This window comes from Oncorhynchus mykiss, chromosome 1, assembly GCF_013265735.2.
Source record: "Oncorhynchus mykiss isolate Arlee chromosome 1, USDA_OmykA_1.1, whole genome shotgun sequence".
Taxonomy (NCBI): Eukaryota; Metazoa; Chordata; class Actinopteri; order Salmoniformes; family Salmonidae; genus Oncorhynchus; species Oncorhynchus mykiss.
Genome location: NC_048565.1, coordinates 697,768 through 715,669, shown reverse-complemented (window position 1 = coordinate 715,669; position 17,902 = coordinate 697,768). Strand labels below are relative to the sequence as shown.

At 48.6% G+C, this 17,902-nt stretch overlaps 1 protein-coding gene across 3 annotated transcripts in view; it reads left to right on the top strand.

The window, feature by feature from the left end:
* LOC110520928 (protein Jade-3-like) overlaps nt 1–13,144 on the top strand; it is a 34,266-nt gene extending 21,122 nt beyond the window's left edge. For all 3 annotated transcript variants that reach the window (XM_036977554.1, XM_036977642.1, XM_036977605.1), the window contains 6 exons: nt 947–1,158; nt 3,969–4,136; nt 5,650–5,766; nt 6,200–6,736; nt 10,318–10,435; nt 11,008–13,144. In XM_036977554.1, coding sequence (XP_036833449.1) covers nt 947–1,158; nt 3,969–4,136; nt 5,650–5,766; nt 6,200–6,736; nt 10,318–10,435; nt 11,008–11,954 — 2,099 coding nt within the window. In that variant the 3' untranslated portion in view covers nt 11,955–13,144. The remainder of the gene's footprint in view (nt 1–946; nt 1,159–3,968; nt 4,137–5,649; nt 5,767–6,199; nt 6,737–10,317; nt 10,436–11,007) is intronic.
* The last annotated feature ends 4,758 nt before the right edge of the window (nt 13,145–17,902 follow it).

Sequence of the window (17,902 nt, the reverse complement as noted above, 5' to 3'; positions counted from 1 at the left end):
ATATGGTTTAAGCATGTCCCAATTTAGGTCACCAATCATGTTCAATCAATTGCATTTATCACAGGTGGACTCCAAGTTGTAGAGACATCTCAAGGATGATCAATGGAAACAGGATGCACCTGAGCTCAGTTTTGAGTCTCATATCAAATGGTGTGAATACTTATGTAAATAAGTCATTTGTTTATTTTATTTTTAATACATTTGTAAAACTTTCTAATAACCTGTTTTGGCTTTGTCATCATGGGCTATTGCGATGTCATTATGGGCTATTGCGATGTCATTATGGCCCATTGTGGTGTCATTATGGCCTATTGTGGTGTCATTATGGGCTATTGTGATGTCATTATGGGCTATTGTGGTGTCATCATGGGCTATTGTGATGTCATTATGGGCTATTGTGGTGTCATCATGGGCTATTGTGATGTCATTATGGGCTATTGTGATGTCATTATGGGCTATTGCGATGTCATTATGGCCTATTGTGGTGTCATTATGGCCTATTGTGGTGTCATTATGGGCTATTGTGGTGTCATTATGGGCTATTGTGGTGTCATTATGGGCTATTGCGATGTCATCATGGGCTATTGCGATGTCATTATGGGCTATTGCGATGTCATTATGGCCTATTGTGGTGTCATTATGGGCTATTGCGATGTCATTATGGCCTATTGTGGTGTCATTATGGGCTATTGCGATGTCATTATGGGCTATTGTGTGTAGATTGACGGAAAACAGTTAATACATTTAGAGTAAGGCCTGTCTATATAAGGCTGTAATGTAACAAAATGTGGAAAAGGTCAAGTGGTCTGAATACTTTCCGAATGCACTGTATGGCCTTAGAGAAAAGAGGGAGGTTTGGAGCTCTCGCAACAGTGTTCTGACTAGGTCTATTCCCAAGACCTGTAGAGGAGCTATGTTTTGATTGGTGTATTATTCTGTCTCCCAGGGGAGGGGCCTGTAGACGAGTTGACGCTGGAGCGCACCATTGAGGCGTTGGAGCGTCATTGCCATGACAACATGAACCACGCCATCGACACGGTAGAAGGGCTGGGCATCGAGTACGACGAGGATGTCATCTGTGACGTGTGTCGCTCCCCCGACAGCGAGGAGGGCAACGACATGGTCTTCTGTGACAAATGTAACATCTGTGTTCACCAGGTAGGAACCTACAATCACTGATTTTGCGCATAGCGGCTATTTTGAAGAAGGCTTTAATTGCAATGAGAGTAATGTGGTTGTTTTTATATACATTAGTTAAATGCACTGGTTATAAGTCGCTCTTGATTAAGTGCTAATTAACTCTTTAATTAATACTTTTTTCTACACGTACCCAGTTCTCTGACAGTCTCTCATCCCTCAGTTGAACCCTTCTTCATCATAAATACATCTAACCCACTGTGTTAACCCACTGTCAATTCAATTTAAGGGCTTTATTGGCATGGGAAACTTATGTTTACATTGCCACAGCAAGTGAAATGGATAATAAACTATACAAAATTAACAGTAAACATTACACTCACACAAGATCCAAAATAATAGAGACATTACAAATGTTATATTTAATATATACAGTGTTGTAACGATGTGCAAATGGTTAAAAGTACAAAAGAGAACATAAATATGGGTTGTATTTACAATGGTGTTTGTTCTTCACTGGTTGCCCTTTTCTGGTGGCAACAGGTCACACATCTTGCTGCTGTGATGGCACACTGTGGTATTTCACCCAGTAGATATGGGAGTTTATCAAAATTGGATTTGTTTTCGCATTATTTGTGGGTCTGTGTAGTCTGATGGAAATATGTGTCTATAATACGGTCATACATTGGGCAGGAGGTTAGGAAGTGCAGCTCAGTTTCCACCTCCTTTTGTGGGCAGTGGGCACATAGGCAGACCTGGCTCTCAAGAGAAGACAGGCTATGGTGACCTTTCTTAATAGCAAGGCTATGGTCACTGAGTCTGTACATAGTCAAAGCTTTCCTTAACTTTGGGTCAGTCACAGTGGTCAGGTATTCTGCCACTGTGTACTCTCTGTTTAGGGCCAAATAGCATTCTAGTTTGCTCAGTTTTTTTGTTAATTCTTTCCAATGTGTCAAGTAATTATCTTTTTGTTTTCTCATGATTTGGTTGGGTCTAATTGTGCTGCTGTCCTGGAGCTCTGTGGGGTGTGTTTGTGAACAGAGCGTCAGGACCAGCTTGCTTAGGGGACTCTTCTCCAGGTTCTTCTCTCTGTTGGTGATGGCTTGGTTATGGAAGGTTTGGGAGTCGCTTTCTTTTAGGTGGTTGTAGAATTTAACAGCTCTAGCGGGTATCGGCATAATTCTGCTCTGCATGCGTTATTTTGTGTTTTACGTTGTACACAGAGGATATTTTTGCAGAATCTCAATTTGGTGTTTCTCATTTGGTGAGCGGACCCCAGACTTCACAACCATAAAAGACAATGGGCTCTATGACTGATTCAAGTATTTTTAACCACATTCCTAATTAGTATGTTGAAATGTTGTTCCTTTTGAATGCATAGGAGACCCTTCTTGCCTTGTCTCTCAGGTGGTTCACAGCTTTGTGGAAGTTACCTGTGGCGCTGATGTTTAGGCCGAGGTATGTATAGTTTGTTGTGTGCTCTAGGGCAACGGTGTCCAGGTGGAATTTATATTTGTTGTCTTGGCAGCTACCCTTTTATGGAACACCATTATTTTAGTCTTAGAGATTTACTGTCAGGGCCCAGGTCTGTCAGGGCCCAGGTCTGTCAGGGCCCAGGTCTGTCAGGGCCCAGGTCTGTCAGGGCCCAGGTCTGTCAGGGCCCAGGTCTGTCAGAATCTGTACAGAAGATCTAGGTGTTGCTGTTGGTCCTCCTTGGTTGGGGACAGAAGCACCAGATCATCAGCAAACGTTTGACTTCAGATTCTAGTAGGGTGAGGCCGGCGGCTGCAGTTCGAGTCGGGTGAGGCCGGCGGCTGCAGTTCGAGTCGGGTGAGGCCGGCGGCTGCAGTTCGAGTGCCCTCGCCAAAATCGTTGATATATGTTGAAGCGGGTGGGGCTTAAGCTGCATCTCTCTCACCCCACGGCCCTGTGGAAAGACATGTGTGTTTTCCCAATTTTAACCGCACACTTGTTTTTGTAAATAGATTTTATAATGTCGTATGATTTTCCCCAACACCACTTTCCTTCACTTTGTATAGCAGACCCTCCAAATTGAGTCAAAAGCTTTTTTGAGATCAGCAATGCATGAGAAGACTTTGTTTTGGTTTGTTTCTTTGATTTGACATTTGCTCAGTACATTGTTTTCACTGAGGAAATGTATGAGTCTGCTGGATTATTTCCCAAGGTTGCTGTTGACGCATATCCCACGCTAGTTATTGGGGTCAAATTTGTCTCCACTTTTGTGGATTGGGGTGATCAATCCTTGGTTCCAAATATTGGGGAAGAAGCCAGAGCTGAGGATGATGTTAAGGAGTTTAAGTGTGGCCTGTATATTTGATAATTTCATTGAGGGTACCATCAACACCACAGGCCTTTTTGGGTTGGAGGGTTTGTATTTTGTCCTGTTGTTCATTTCAATGTAATTAGAGAATCCAGTGGAATCTGCTAGTCTATAATAGTTGATTCTTCTAAGATTTGTATTTGATCATGTCTATGTTTTTGCTGTTTGTTCTTTGTTATAGGGCCCAAAAAATGGAGAAGTGGTTTATCCATACATCTCTGTTCTGGATAGATAACTCTTTGTGTTTTAGTGTTTTCCAATTTTCCCAGAAGTGGTAGTCTATGGATTCTTCAATTACATTGAGCTGATTTCTGTCGTGGTGTTCCTCCCCACCCGTAGTGTATTTCTGTATTGTTTTAGTGATTCCCCATCCTCAGGTCTCCTCTGCCTGTTAACCTACTGTCTATCTCCTGCCCAGGCGTGTTATGGTATAGTGAAGGTACCATGTGTAGTCCTAACTCTCTCTCCCTGCCCCCCCCCCCCTGCCCAGGCGTGTTATGGTATAGTGAAGGTACCAGATGGTAACTGGCTGTGCAGGACGTGTGTCCTGGGCATCGACCCCCAGTGTCAGCTGTGCCCCATCAAGGGAGGGGCGATGAAGGCTACGAGGGCGGGCACCAAGTGGGCACACGTCAGCTGTGCCCTGTGGATCCCTGAGGTAAAAATTAACACCTTTTTATGCATTTATCTGTCTGTCAGAATGTGGTGTTAAAACAGTAAAGCTGACTGACGGTCCCGTGTATCTCTAGCTGACTGACGGTCCCGTGTATCTCTAGCTGACTGATGGTCCCGTGTATCTCTAGCTGACTGACGGTCCCGTGTATCTCTAGCTGACTGACGGTCCCGTGTGTCTCTAGCTGACTGACGGTCCCGTGTGTCTCTCGCTGACTGACGGTATGGTCCCGTGTATCTCTAGCTGACTGACGGTACGGTCCTGTGTATCTCTAGCTGACTGACGGTACGGTCCCGTGTATCTCTAGCTGACTGACGGTACGGTCCCGTGTATCTCTAGCTGACTGACGGTACGGTCCCGTGTATCTCTAGCTGACTGACGGTACGGTCCCGTGTATCTCTAGCTGACTGACGGTACGGTCCCGTGTATCTCTAGCTGACTGACGGTCCCGTGTATCTCTAGCTGACTGACGGTACGGTCCCGTGTATCTCTCGCTGACTGACGGTACGGTCTCGTGTATCTCTAGCTGACTGACGGTACAGTCTCGTGTATCTCTAGCTGACTGACGGTACGGTCTCGTGTATCTCTGGCTGACTGACGGTACGGTCCCGTGTATCTCTGGCTGACTGACGGTACGGTCCCGTGTATCTCTGGCTGACTGACGGTACGGTCTCGTGTATCTCTGGCTGACTGACGGTACGGTCCCGTGTATCTCTCGCTGACTGACGGTACGGTCTCGTGTATCTCTGGCTGACTGACGGTACGGTCCCGTGTATCTCTGGCTGACTGACGGTACGGTCCCGTGTATCTCTAGCTGACTGACGGTCCCGTGTATCTCTCGCTGACTGATGGTACGGTCCCGTGTATCTCTCGCTGACTGATGGTACGGTCCCGTGTATCTCTAGCTGACTGACGGTACGGTCCCGTGTATCTCTAGCTGACTGACGGTACGGTCCCGTGTATCTCTAGCTGACTGACGGTACGGTCCCGTGTATCTCTGGCTGACTGACGGTACGGTCCCGTGTATCTCTGGCTGACTGACGGTACGGTCCCGTGTATCTCTAGCTGACTGACGGTCCCGTGTATCTCTCGCTGACTGATGGTACGGTCCCGTGTATCTCTAGCTGACTGACGGTACGGTCCCGTGTATCTCTAGCTGACTGACGGTACGGTCCCGTGTATCTCTGGCTGACTGACGGTACGGTCCCGTGTATCTCTGGCTGACTGACGGTACGGTCCCGTGTATCTCTGGCTGACTGACGGTACGGTCCCGTGTATCTCTGGCTGACTGACGGTACGGTCCCGTGTATCTCTAGCTGACTGACGGTACGGTCCCGTGTATCTCTGGCTGACTGACGGTACGGTCCCGTGTATCTCTGGCTGACTGACGGTACGGTCCCGTGTATCTCTAGCTGACTGACGGTCCCGTGTATCTCTAGCTGACTGACGGTACGGTCCCGTGTATCTCTGGCTGACTAACGGTCCCGTATATCTCTAGGTGAGCATCGCGTGTCCAGAGAGGATGGAGCCCATCACCAAGGTGTCTCACATCCCCCCCTCCCGCTGGTCTCTCATCTGCAGCCTCTGTAAACTGAAGACTGGAGCCTGTATACAGGTGAGTATGGTGGTTGGACTGTGTGTTTCTGAACATATTTAGGTGACTAGATATCACAAGTCTCTTGGTTTGTTGTTCACACTCGTAGTGTCTTAGTTTGTAGTATAGTGTGGTTTAACTTTTGTATTGGCTCGTGAAGTGTGTATTAACTCAGGGGTTCTCAAACTTTTAGAGACCCCTTCTGTGATAGTTAATTAATCAGGCCCCCCCCCCTCCTAATGAGAACACAACTGCAGTGAGATAGAAATAAGATAAGGAGTGTCACTGTGGCAGTGCATGGCCATCCGAACCAAGTCTCGGGCCCTTGTTAATAATATTCATTAAAAAATTACATGCAAAAAAAAAAGTTAGATATATTTTGAAATCTACCTCCTGGAGGAGCTCACTTTGACAACCCCTGAGTTAATGAACCTTGTCCTCCTGCATCCCTCAGTGCTCAGTGAAGAACTGCACCATCCCGTTCCATGTGACGTGTGCCTTCGAGCACAGCCTGGAGATGAAGACTGTCCTGGATGAAGGAGACGAGGTGAAGTTCAGGTCCTACTGCCTGAAGCACAGCAAGCCCAAGAACCAGGCCTCCTCCGACCCACCAGCCCCCGGCCTCAGCCCCTGTCAGCCATCCCACAGCAAGCAGTCCAAGGCAGGGGAGCCCGGCTCCGGTCTCAGTCCGGCCCGGTCCAAACCCCCCGTAGACCCAGAGAGGGGGGGCCTGAGGGCCCAGAGGTTGCTAGAACTAGAGGAGGAGTTTTCTACTCTGATTCACCCTGAGGAGCTGGCCCTGAACCTGGGCCTCCCTCCCAGCCTGCTGGACTTCATCTACCAGTACTGGAAACTGAAGAGGAAGAGCAACTTCAACCGTGCTCTGCTGCCCCCTAGTGAGGAGGAGGGTAACCTGCTGCTGTTGCCTCATGAAGACAGCATCCACACACGGATGAGGATGTTCATGCACCTCCGACAGGACTTAGAGAGGGTTAGTATTACTTATATTGTATTTAATATAGATATACACGGAGTATACAAGCATAAAGAACACCTGCTCTTTCCATGACAGACCGACCAGGTGAATCCAGGTGGGAAGCTATGATCCCTTATTTATGTCACTTGTTAATTCCACTTCAGTGTAGATGAAGGGGAGGAGACGGGTTAGAGGAGGATATTTAAGCTTTGAGACAGTTGAAACATGGTTTGTGTACACTACCGTTCTACAGTTTGGTCACTTTAAATGTAATTGTTTTTGAAAGAAAAGCAAATTGTCCATTAAAATAACATCAAATTGATCAGAAATACAGTGTAGACATTGTTAATGTTGTAAATGACTATTGTAGCTGGAAACGGCTGATTTTTTTATGGAATATCTACAAAGGCGTACAGAGGCCCATTATCAGCAACCATCACTCCTGTGTTCCAATGGCACGTTGTGTTAGCTAATCCAAGTTTATCATTTTAAAAGGCTAATTGATCATTAGAAAACCCTTTTGCAATTATGTTAACACAGCTGAAAACTGTTGTTCTGATTAAAGAAGCAATAAAACTGTCCTTCTTTAGACTAGTTGAGTATCTGGAGCATCAGCATTTGTGGGTTCGATTACAGACTCAAAATGGCCAGAAACAAAGACCTTTTTTCTGAAACTCGTCAGTCTATTCTTGTTCTGAGAAATGAAGGCTATTTCATGTCAGAAATTGGGATTAGCTAACAACGTGGAACACAGGAGTTATGGTTGCGCACATGTATGTACATCTATATCTATCTACATCTAAAATCAGCCGTTTCCAACAACAATAGTTATTTTAATGGACCAAAAATATGCTTTTCTTTCAAAAGGACATTTTGGACATTTGTAAGTGACCCCAAACTTTTGAACGGTAGAGTATGTGTGCTATTCAGAGGGTGAATGGACAAGACAAAAGATTTAAGTGCCTTTGAACGGGGAATGGTTGCAGGCGCCAGGCGCACCGGTTTGTGTCTAGAACTGCAATGCTGCTGGGTTTTTCACACTCAATCCTTTCCCGTGTGTATCAAGAATGGTCCACCACCCAAAGGAAATCAAGCCAACTTGACACAACTGTGGGAAGCATCGGAGTCAACATCCTGTGGAACGCTTTACCGCCTTGTGGAGTCCATGCCCCGACGAATTGAGGCTCTTCTGAGTGCTAATGGGGGTGGGGGGCCAACTCTATTTTTTAGAAGACGTTATCCACACATACGGATGGATGGTCATGCACCCCAGATGATACTTTTATATACGTTGTAAATTATACTACACTGAACCCAAATATAAACGCAACATGTAAAGTGTTGAAATTCAAGATACCAGAAATGTTCCATACGCACAAAAAATGTCGCTAAAATTTTGTGGATGACTTAGTTTACATCCCTGTCAGTGAGCATTTCTCCTTTGCCAAGATAATCCATTCACCTGACAGGTGTGGCATATCAAGAAGCTGATTTAACAGCATGATCGTTTACATAGGTGCACCTTGTGCTGGGGACAATAAAGAACACTCTAAAATGGGCAGTTTTATCACACAACACAATGCCACAGATGTCTCAAGTTTTGAGGGAGCGTGCAATTGACATGTTGACTGCAGGAATGTCCACCAGAGCTTTTGCCAGAGAATTTAATTTTCATTTCTCTACCATAAGCTGCCTCCCAACGTCATTTTAGAGAATTTGGCAGTATGTCCAACCGGCCTCAACCCCAGGACCTCCACATCCGGCTTCTTCACCTGCGGGATCGTCTGAGATCAGCCAGTTGATGAAACTGAGGAGTATTTCTGTCTGTAATAAAGCCCTTTTGTGATGGAAAAACGCATTCTGATTGGCTGGGCCTGGCTCCCCAGTGGGTGGGCCTATGCCTTCCTAGGCCCACCCATGGCTGCGCCCCCCTACCCAGTCATGTGAAATCCATAAATTAGAGCCTTATTTATTTCAATTGACTGATATCCATATAGAGTACGTTCAAAATTATTCAGAGCCCTTCCCCCTTTTTCCACATTTTGTTATGTTAGACTTTATTCACATTTTTTTTATCCTCATCAATCTACACTCAGTATCCCATAATGACAAAGCAAAAACAGGTTTTTAGATATTTGTGTAAATGTATCTTAAAAAACAGAAACGGTATTTAAATAAGTATTCAGACCCTTTGCTACGAGACTCGAAATTGAGCTCAGGTGCATCCTGTTTCCATTGATCATCCTTGAGATGTTTCTACAACTTCATTGGAGTCCACCTGTGGTAAATTCAATTGATTGGACATGATTTGGAAAGACACACCTGTCTATGTAATGTCCCACAGTTGACAGTGCATTTCAGCATTGAAGGTCCCCAAGAACACAGTGGCCTCCCATTCTTAAATAGAAGTTTGGAACCACCAAGAACCACAGGTTCACCTTCACCCCAAAGTACTGAGTAAAGGGTCTGAATACTTATGTAAATGTCATATTTCAGTTTTTTATATTGAATACATTTGCAATTTTATTTTTTTACCTGTATTTGCTTTGTCATTATGGGGTGTTGTGATGTCATTATGGGGTGTTGTGATGTCATTATGGGGTGTTGTGATGTCATTATGGGGTGTTGTGATGTCATTATGGGGTATTGTGATGTCATTATGGGGTGTTGTGATGTCATTATGGGGTGTTGTGTGTAGATTGACAAGGGGAAAACATTGTATTTCATCCATTTTAGAATAAGGCTGTAATGTAACCAAATGTGGAAAAAGAAAAGGGGTCTGAATACTTTCTGAATGAATTGTAAAATTGTTAGATGTTGAGTTTCTATTTTTGTTCAGCATAGTTCTATGAACTCTGAGCTCTGTCATATCAAGATCTGAGTTGGGTGCTTCTATGGGATGGCAGGTAGCCAGGGGTTGCCGGTTCTAATTCAGGATCTTACAGGACTAATCTGTCACCGTGTTGTTCCCTGCAGGAGAGGAATTCGGTTATGGGCCCGTACATAATATAACCTTCCCTTCAGAATGTAAAAAGTTAAGCAAGGAATGAGAGTAGGCTACCTGCCACCGTAACAGGGAGGGGGAGGGTTACGGTGTTGGGGAGGGTGACAGAGGTTAGGGCTCAGGTCTCTGGAATGGTTAGGGGTCAGGCCTGGGGGGCAAAGAGGTTAGGGGTCAGGCCTGGGGGCCAAAGAGGTTAGGGTATATAAAAGTGCTTCAAAAAGCTGGAATATTGGGGGTGGGGAATGAGTGCAATTCAGAAGAGCTCAGAAGAGAAAACAAATTCAATTCCTGTAGATATTCCCTCAAAGTTAAGCTAAAATAGGCAAATGAAGAATTGTTTCCATCACACACGTTTTACTAAATCCACACACAAGTAATCAAATGTAAAAGAATTATACAAGGATCCAACCCAAAAAATGGAATAATAATCAGAACAAGTACAATAGATCTGTATAGCTTGACCTCTAAATCAATTCATTTATCCCAGGGGAGATGGAAACTATAAAACAGCCACCAGATGGAGACAGATTGCTGGGTGGCTTAGGGTGAGTGTTTGTTAGCTCACCTGACGGCCGTGTTGTGTCCCCTACAGGTGAGGAACCTATGTTACATGGTGAGTCGGAGGGAGAAGCTGAAACTGTCTCAGAGCAAGGCCCAGGAGCAGATCTTCAACCTCCACGTCAAACTGCTCAGCCAGGAGATCTCCGCTGGTAAGATTTGTGTGTGGCCGTATCCGAATAACCATACTTGCATAATGGGTATTTTGGATATGTGAAAAAATAACATTTTATAGTATGTGAAATTAGTATGCTTTATAGGCCAGGATGTCATACTCATTTATGCATTAAAAAAATTATATATTTTTTCAACTAGGCAAGTCAGCTGCACTACTCGGGAGCGATATCCCTCTGGGGCTAGTTAGTGACCATCAGTAAATTAAAGTACATGGGACAATATTATAAAATGTCAATAGCTCCAAATTTCAATGACTTAACCTCAAACCAACTATAAATAGTAAAAAAAATCATATTAACAAGACAACTAAAAGATATCTTCTCATTGTGTAATTTATTGACGGCCCCTAACTAGCCCCAGAGCTAGGCTGCTCTAATTGACTCTCATTTGTAGTCAGTCATGGCCACTGCATTTCTTTCTGATTGACCCTCATGGTGGTGTAGGAGGAGAGGGGAATAACCCATAATTCTGATTGGCCCTCATGGTGTGGGAGGAGATGGGGACTAACCCATAATTCTGATTGGCCCTCATGGTCTTTTCTCTCCAGGTCTGCCGGTGGACAGCATGTTGTTCCGGCCTCCTCCCAGAATCACCCTGACGCTGAAGATGCCCAAAGTGTCGCTGGGTAACGGGAAGACCGGCTCCAAGTCAGGCAACGGCCCCCTGTGTCCAGATAACAGCGGGAACGTTCACCAACGCAGTGGGGGAGGGAAGGGGCTAGGGAAGGGGGGGGGGCTGGGGAAGGGTAAGGGTAAGGGGGGAGGGTTAGGTAAAGGAGGAGGGAAGCCTCAGCTCCATGGGCGAGGCAAGAGAGAGGAGTGCTCCAATGGCAGCCTGCTGTCTGCTTCAGGTCAGTCACGTAGGGAGGGGAGTAATGCCACTGGACCAACACTGACTAACCGTGCTGCCAGGGGCTCAGCCCTGACCATTAAACAGACTGGCAAGCCTCTAATGGGTAAACCGTTGACGCTCCACCCTGCCCTACATGGCCACCCTTCCAATGGAAACGGCAAACTGGACCAGGAGCGGACAGGCCCCGTCCCTAGATCCAACGGCGTGATGGAGAAGATGGTGGGCGTGGTCCAGAAGGACAGCTCTTGTCAGACCCCCAGCGAACAGGAAACCAGCGAGGGTTCAGGGGTCAAGGCCAGCCAATCAGTCAGCTTCAGTGATTCCACCATGGAGCACTTCAGCCGGTCGTTCAAGGAGGCGACGGTCAGCTTGGTGCGGACCACGGAGGACCTGCGGGGGGACAAGGTGTCCCAGGAGGGTAAAGGCACCAGATCAGCCCAGGACCGACCCTGGGCCAAACCAGTTCCCGGAGTCCCCCAGGGAATCGGTGGTACCAGATCACCACCCTACAAGGAGACGGATGGATACTGCCCTGACCTGGAACTCAGTGACTCAGAGCCAGAGGCTAAAGGTCAGAGGTTGAGGCAGGGTAGGGTAAAGCAGAGCCTGGGGGGGTCCAGTAGGACCTCAGTACAGAGGTGACAGCCATGACATGACCTTTGCCCCGGCTCTGTCTGAGCGAGCAGCTCTCTGGTCATGGGGCAGAGCCAGAGCCCCTACAATGGCTGGGCCATCTATCTATTGTACACAGGGACAGGAGCACAGGACTGCTGCATGACAGGCGTCCTGACCCAGATCATCACCTCAGTGGGACTCTAAGCCACATGTCTTCTTTAATGGATTTTTGTTCTCTCTCCCTCTATGCTCGGTGTGAATGGAATGCCCTTGGACTGTCTCCTGATTAAACTACTTGTCTGTTTATTTCTGTCTTCTTTGCTCTGGCTAGAAATGATTAGAGCCTGAATGATGGGGGTTTCTTTTTTGGGGAACACACACACACACACACACACACACAACTTACTGATGTTGATTTGAGTGTTTTACATCGGAGAAATTAAAGTGTAATTTTTCCACACTGAAGTCTCGTAAATTGCCATCCAAAATTAGCAATTGTCAAATGTCGATTTTCATCCTATTGGTCGTGCTCTATAAATGATTTTCTGTTCTGTACTCAACCTCCCTATCTAGGTTAACATCTACATAATAGGTGAATCTACTCAACCTCCCTCTCCTTTTCTCTCGCTCTTTTGCGATCTCTTGAACTGCCAGCATTAGAATCTCTTGAACTGCTAGCATTAGCATCTCTTGAACTGCCAGCATTAGCATCTCTTGAACTGCCAGCATTAGCATATCTTGAACTGCCAGCATTAGCATCTCTTGAACTGCCAGCATTAGCATCTCTTGAACTGCCAGCATTAGCATCTCTTGAACTGCCAGCATTAGCATCTCTTGAACTGCCAGCGTTAAGCATCTCTTGAACTGCCAGCGTTAGCATCTCTTGAATTGCCAGCGTTAGCATCTCTTGAACTGCCAGCGTTAGCATCTCTTGAACTGCCAGCGTTAGCATCTCTTGAACTGCCAGCGTTAGCATCTCTTGAACTGCTACCTATCCTTTCCCATCATTTCAGATGAGGAGACTGTCGTTCAACAGCCAGTTCTTCCGTTAGTCTCCATTTCCAGAGTTGGACAGAGGGAGTGTTGTATCTCTTTAAGGGAATCATTGTGTTCAATAGCACATGTTTTTGATATGTATGAATATGAAATTCACTGACTGTGTATTGGTATGATTTTGTATCCTTTTTACTAGGGAATAAATAGTATATTTAATCAAATTCGATATTTGGTGACATTTTTGACCCCTGGAACAGAAGAGCTGCACGGTTATGGAACCTGATGCTATGGTGTACGACTGGTGGGGGTGTATGTTCTGACTGGTGGGGGTGTATGTTCTGACTGGTGGGGGTGTATGTTCTGACTGGTGGGGGTGGAGGGTCTGACTGGTGGGGGTGGAGGGTCTGACTGGTGGGGGTGGTGGGGGTGTATGTTCTGACTGGTGGGGGTGTATGTTCTGACTGGTGGGGGTGTATGTTCTGACTGGTGGGGGTGTATGTTCTGACTGGTGGGGGTGTATGTTCTGACTGGTGGGGGTGGAGGGTCTGACTGGTGGGGGTGGAGGGTCTGACTGGTGGAGGTGTATGTTCTGACTGGTGGGGGTGGAGGGTCTGACTGGTGGGGGTGTATGTTCTGACTGGTGGGGGTGGAGGGTCTGACTGGTGGGGGTGTATGTTCTGACTGGTGGGGGTGGAGGGTCTGACTGGTGGGGGTGTATGTTCTGACTGGTGGGGGTGGAGGGTCTGACTGGTGGGGGTGGAGGGTCTGACTGGTGGGGGTGGTGGGGGTGTATGTTCTGACTGGTGGGGGTGTATGTTCTGACTGGTGGGGGTGTATGTTCTGACTGGTGGGGGTGTATGTTCTGACTGGTGGGGGTGTATGTTCTGACTGGTGGGGGTGGAGGGTCTGACTGGTGGGGGTGGAGGGTCTGACTGGTGGAGGTGTATGTTCTGACTGGTGGGGGTGGAGGGTCTGACTGGTGGGGGTGTATGTTCTGACTGGTGGGGGTGGAGGGTCTGACTGGTGGGGGTGTATGTTCTGACTGGTGGGGGTGGAGGGTCTGACTGGTGGGGGTGGAGGGTCTGACTGGTGGTGGTGGAGGGTCTGACTGGTGGAGGTGTATGTTCTGACTGGTGGGGGTGGAGGGTCTGACTGGTGGGGGTGTATGTTCTGACTGGTGGGGGTGTATGTTCTGACTGGTGGGGGTGTATGTTCTGACTGGTGGGGGTGTATGTTCTGACTGGTGGGGGTGGAGGGTCTGACTGGTGGGGGTGGTGGGGGTGTATGTTCTGACTGGTGGGGGTGGAGGTGTATGTTCTGACTGGTGGGGGTGGAGGGTCTGACTGGTGGGGGTGGAGGGTCTGACTGGTGGGGGTGTATGTTCTGACTGGTGGGGGTGGAGGTGTATGTTCTGACTGGTGGGGGTGGAGGTTCTGACTGGTGGGGGTGGAGGGTCTGATTGGTGGGGGTGGAGGGTCTGACTGGTGGGGGTGGAGGGTCTGACTGGTGGTGGTGGGGGTGGATGGTCTGACTAGTAGTGTTGGTGGATGGTCTGACTGGAGGTGGTGGGGGTGGAGGGTCTGGGTGGTGGTGGTGGAGGGTCTGACTGGTGGTGGTGGGGGTGGATGGTCTGACTGGTGGGGGTGTATGTTCTGACTGGTGGGGGTGGAGGTGTATGTTCTGACTGGTGGGGGTGGAGGGTCTGACTGGTGGGGGTGGAGGGTCTGACTGGTGGGGGTGTATGTTCTGACTGGTGGGGGTGTATGTTCTGACTGGTGGGGGTGTATGTTCTGACTGGTGGGGGTGGAGGGTCTGACTGGTGGGGGTGGAGGGTCTGACTGGTGGGGGTGTATGTTCTGACTGGTGGGGGTGGAGGGTCTGACTGGTGGGGTTGTATGTTCTGACTGGTGGGGGTGTATGTTCTGACTGGTGGGGGTGTATGTTCTGACTGGTGGGTGTGTATGTACTGACTGGTGGGGGTGGAGGGTCTGACTGGTGGAGGTGGAGCGTCTGACTGGTGGAGGTGGAGGGTCTGACTGGTGGAGGTGGAGGGTCTGACTGGTGGGGGTGGTGGGGGTGTATGTACTGACTGGTGGGGGTGGAGGGTCTGACTGGTGGAGGTGTATGTTCTGACTGGTGGGGGTGGAGGGTCTGACTGGTGGTGGTGGGGGTGGATGGTCTGACTAGTAGTGGTGGTGGATGGTCTGACTGGAGGTGGTGGGGGTGGAGGGTCTGGGTGGTGGTGGTGGAGGGTCTGACTGGTGGTGGTGGGGGTGGATGGTCTGACTGGTGGGGGTGGAGGGTCTGACTGGTGGGGGTGTATGTTCTGACTGGTGGGGGTGGAGGTGTATGTTCTGACTGGTGGGGGTGGAGGGTCTGACTGGTGGGGGTGTATGTTCTGACTGGTGGGGGTGGAGGTGTATGTTCTGACTGGTGGGGGTGGAGGGTCTGACTGGTGGGGGTGTATGTTCTGACTGGTGGGGGTGTATGTTCTGACTGGTGGGGGTGTATGTTCTGACTGGTGGGGGTGGAGGGTCTGACTGGTGGGGGTGTATGTTCTGACTGGTGGGGGTGTATGTTCTGACTGGTGGGGGTGTATGTTCTGACTGGTGGGGGTGGAGGGTCTGACTGGTGGGGGTGTATGTTCTGACTGGTGGGGGTGTATGTTCTGACTGGTGGGGGTGTATGTTCTGACTGGTGGGGGTGTATGTTCTGACTGGTGGGGGTGTATGTTCTGACTGGTGGGGGTGTATGTTCTGACTGGTGGGGGTGGAGGGTCTGACTGGTGGGGGTGTATGTTCTGACTGGTGGGGGTGTATGTTCTGACTGGTGGGGGTGGAGGGTCTGACTGGTGGGGGTGGAGGGTCTGACTGGTGGTGGTGGGGGTGGATGGTCTGACTAGTAGTTGTTGTGGATGGTCTGACTGGAGGTGGTGGGGGTGGAGGGTCTGGGTGGTGGTGGTGGAGGGTCTGACTGGTGGTGGTGGGGGTGGATGGTCTGACTGGTGGGGGTGGAGGGTCTGACTGGTGGGGGTGTATGTTCTGACTGGTGGGGGTGGAGGGTCTGACTGGTGGGGGTGGAGGGTCTGACTGGTGGGGGTGTATGTTCTGACTGGTGGGGGTGTATGTTCTGACTGGTGGGGGTGGAGGGTCTGACTGGTGGGGGTGTATGTTCTGACTGGTGGGGGTGTATGTTCTGACTGGTGGGGGTGGAGGGTCTGACTGGTGGGGGTGTATGTTCTGACTGGTGGGGGTGGAGGGTCTGACTGGTGGGGGTGTATGTTCTGACTGGTGGGGGTGGAGGTGTATTTTCTGACTGGTGGGGGTGGAGGGTCTGACTGGTGGGGTTGTATGTTCTGACTGGTGGGGGTGTATGTTCTGACTGGTGGGGGTGGAGGGTCTGACTGGTGGGGGTGGAGGGTCTGACTGGTGTGGGTGGAGGGTCTGACTGGTGGGGGTACAGGGTCTGACTGGTGGGGGTGGAGGGTCTGACTGGTGGGGGTGGAGGGTCTGACTGGTGGGGGTGTATGTTCTGACTGGTGGGGGTGTATGTTCTGACTGGTGGGGGTGGAGGGTCTGACTGGTGGGGGTGGGGGTGTATGTTTTTTTTATTTATTTATTTCACCTTTATTTAACCAGGTAGGCTAGTTGAGAACAAGTTCTCATTTACAACTGCGACCTGGCCAAGATAAGGCATAGCAGTGTGAACAGACAACACAGAGTTACACATGGAGTAAACAATTAACAAGTCAATAACACAGTAGAAAAAAGGGGAGTCTATATATACATTGTGTGCAAAAATGAGAAGATGAGAAGGTAGGCAAATAATTACAATTATGCAGATTAACACTGGAGTGATAAATGATCAGAAGGTTATGTACAGGTAGAGATATTGGTGTGCAAAAGAGCAGAAAAATAAATAAATAAAAACAGTATGGGGATGAGGTAGGTGAAAATGGGTGGGCTATTTACCAATAGACTATGTACAGCTGCAGCGATCGGTTAGCTGCTCAGATAGCAGATGTTTGAAGTTGGTGAGGGAGATAAAAGTCTCCAACTTCAGCGATTTTTGCAATTCGTTCCAGTCACAGGCAGCAGAGAACTGGAACGAAAGGCGGCCAAATGAGGTGTTGGCTTTAGGGATGATCAGTGAGATACACCTGCTGGAGCGCGTGCTACGGATAGGTGTTGCCATCGTAACCAGTGAACTGAGATAAGGCGGAGCTTTACCTAGCATGGACTTGTAGATGACCTGGAGCCAGTGGGTCTGGCGACGAATATGTAGCGAGGGCCAGCCGACTAGAGCATACAAGTCGCAGTGGTGGGTGGTATAAGGTGCTTTAGTGACAAAACGGATGGCACTGTGATAAACTGCATCCAGTTTGCTGAGTAGAGTGTTGGAAGCAATTTTGTAGATGACATCGCCGAAGTCGAGGATCGGTAGGATAGTCAGTTTTACTAGGGTAAGTTTGGCGGCGTGAGTGAAGGAGGCTTTGTTGCGGAATAGAAAGCCGACTCTTGATTTGATTTTCGATTGGAGATGTTTGATATGGGTCTGGAAGGAGAGTTTAGAGTCTAGCCAGACACCTAGGTACTTATAGGTGTCCACATATTCAAGGTCGGAACCATCCAGGGTGGTGATGCTGGTCAGGCGTGCGGGTGCAGGCAGCGAACGGTTGAACAGCATGCATTTGGTTTTACTAGCGTTTAAGAGCAGTTGGAGGCCACGGAAGGAGTGCTGTATGGCATTGAAGCTCGTTTGGAGGTTAGATAGCACAGTGTCCAAGGACGGGCCGGAAGTATATAGAATGGTGTCGTCTGCGTAGAGGTGGATCAGGGAATCGCCCGCAGCATGAGAAACATCATTGATATATACAGAGAAAAGAGTCGGCCCGAAAATTGAACCCTGTGGCACCCCCATAGAGACTGCCAGAGGACCGGACAGCATGCCCTCCGATTTGACACACTGAACTCTGTCTG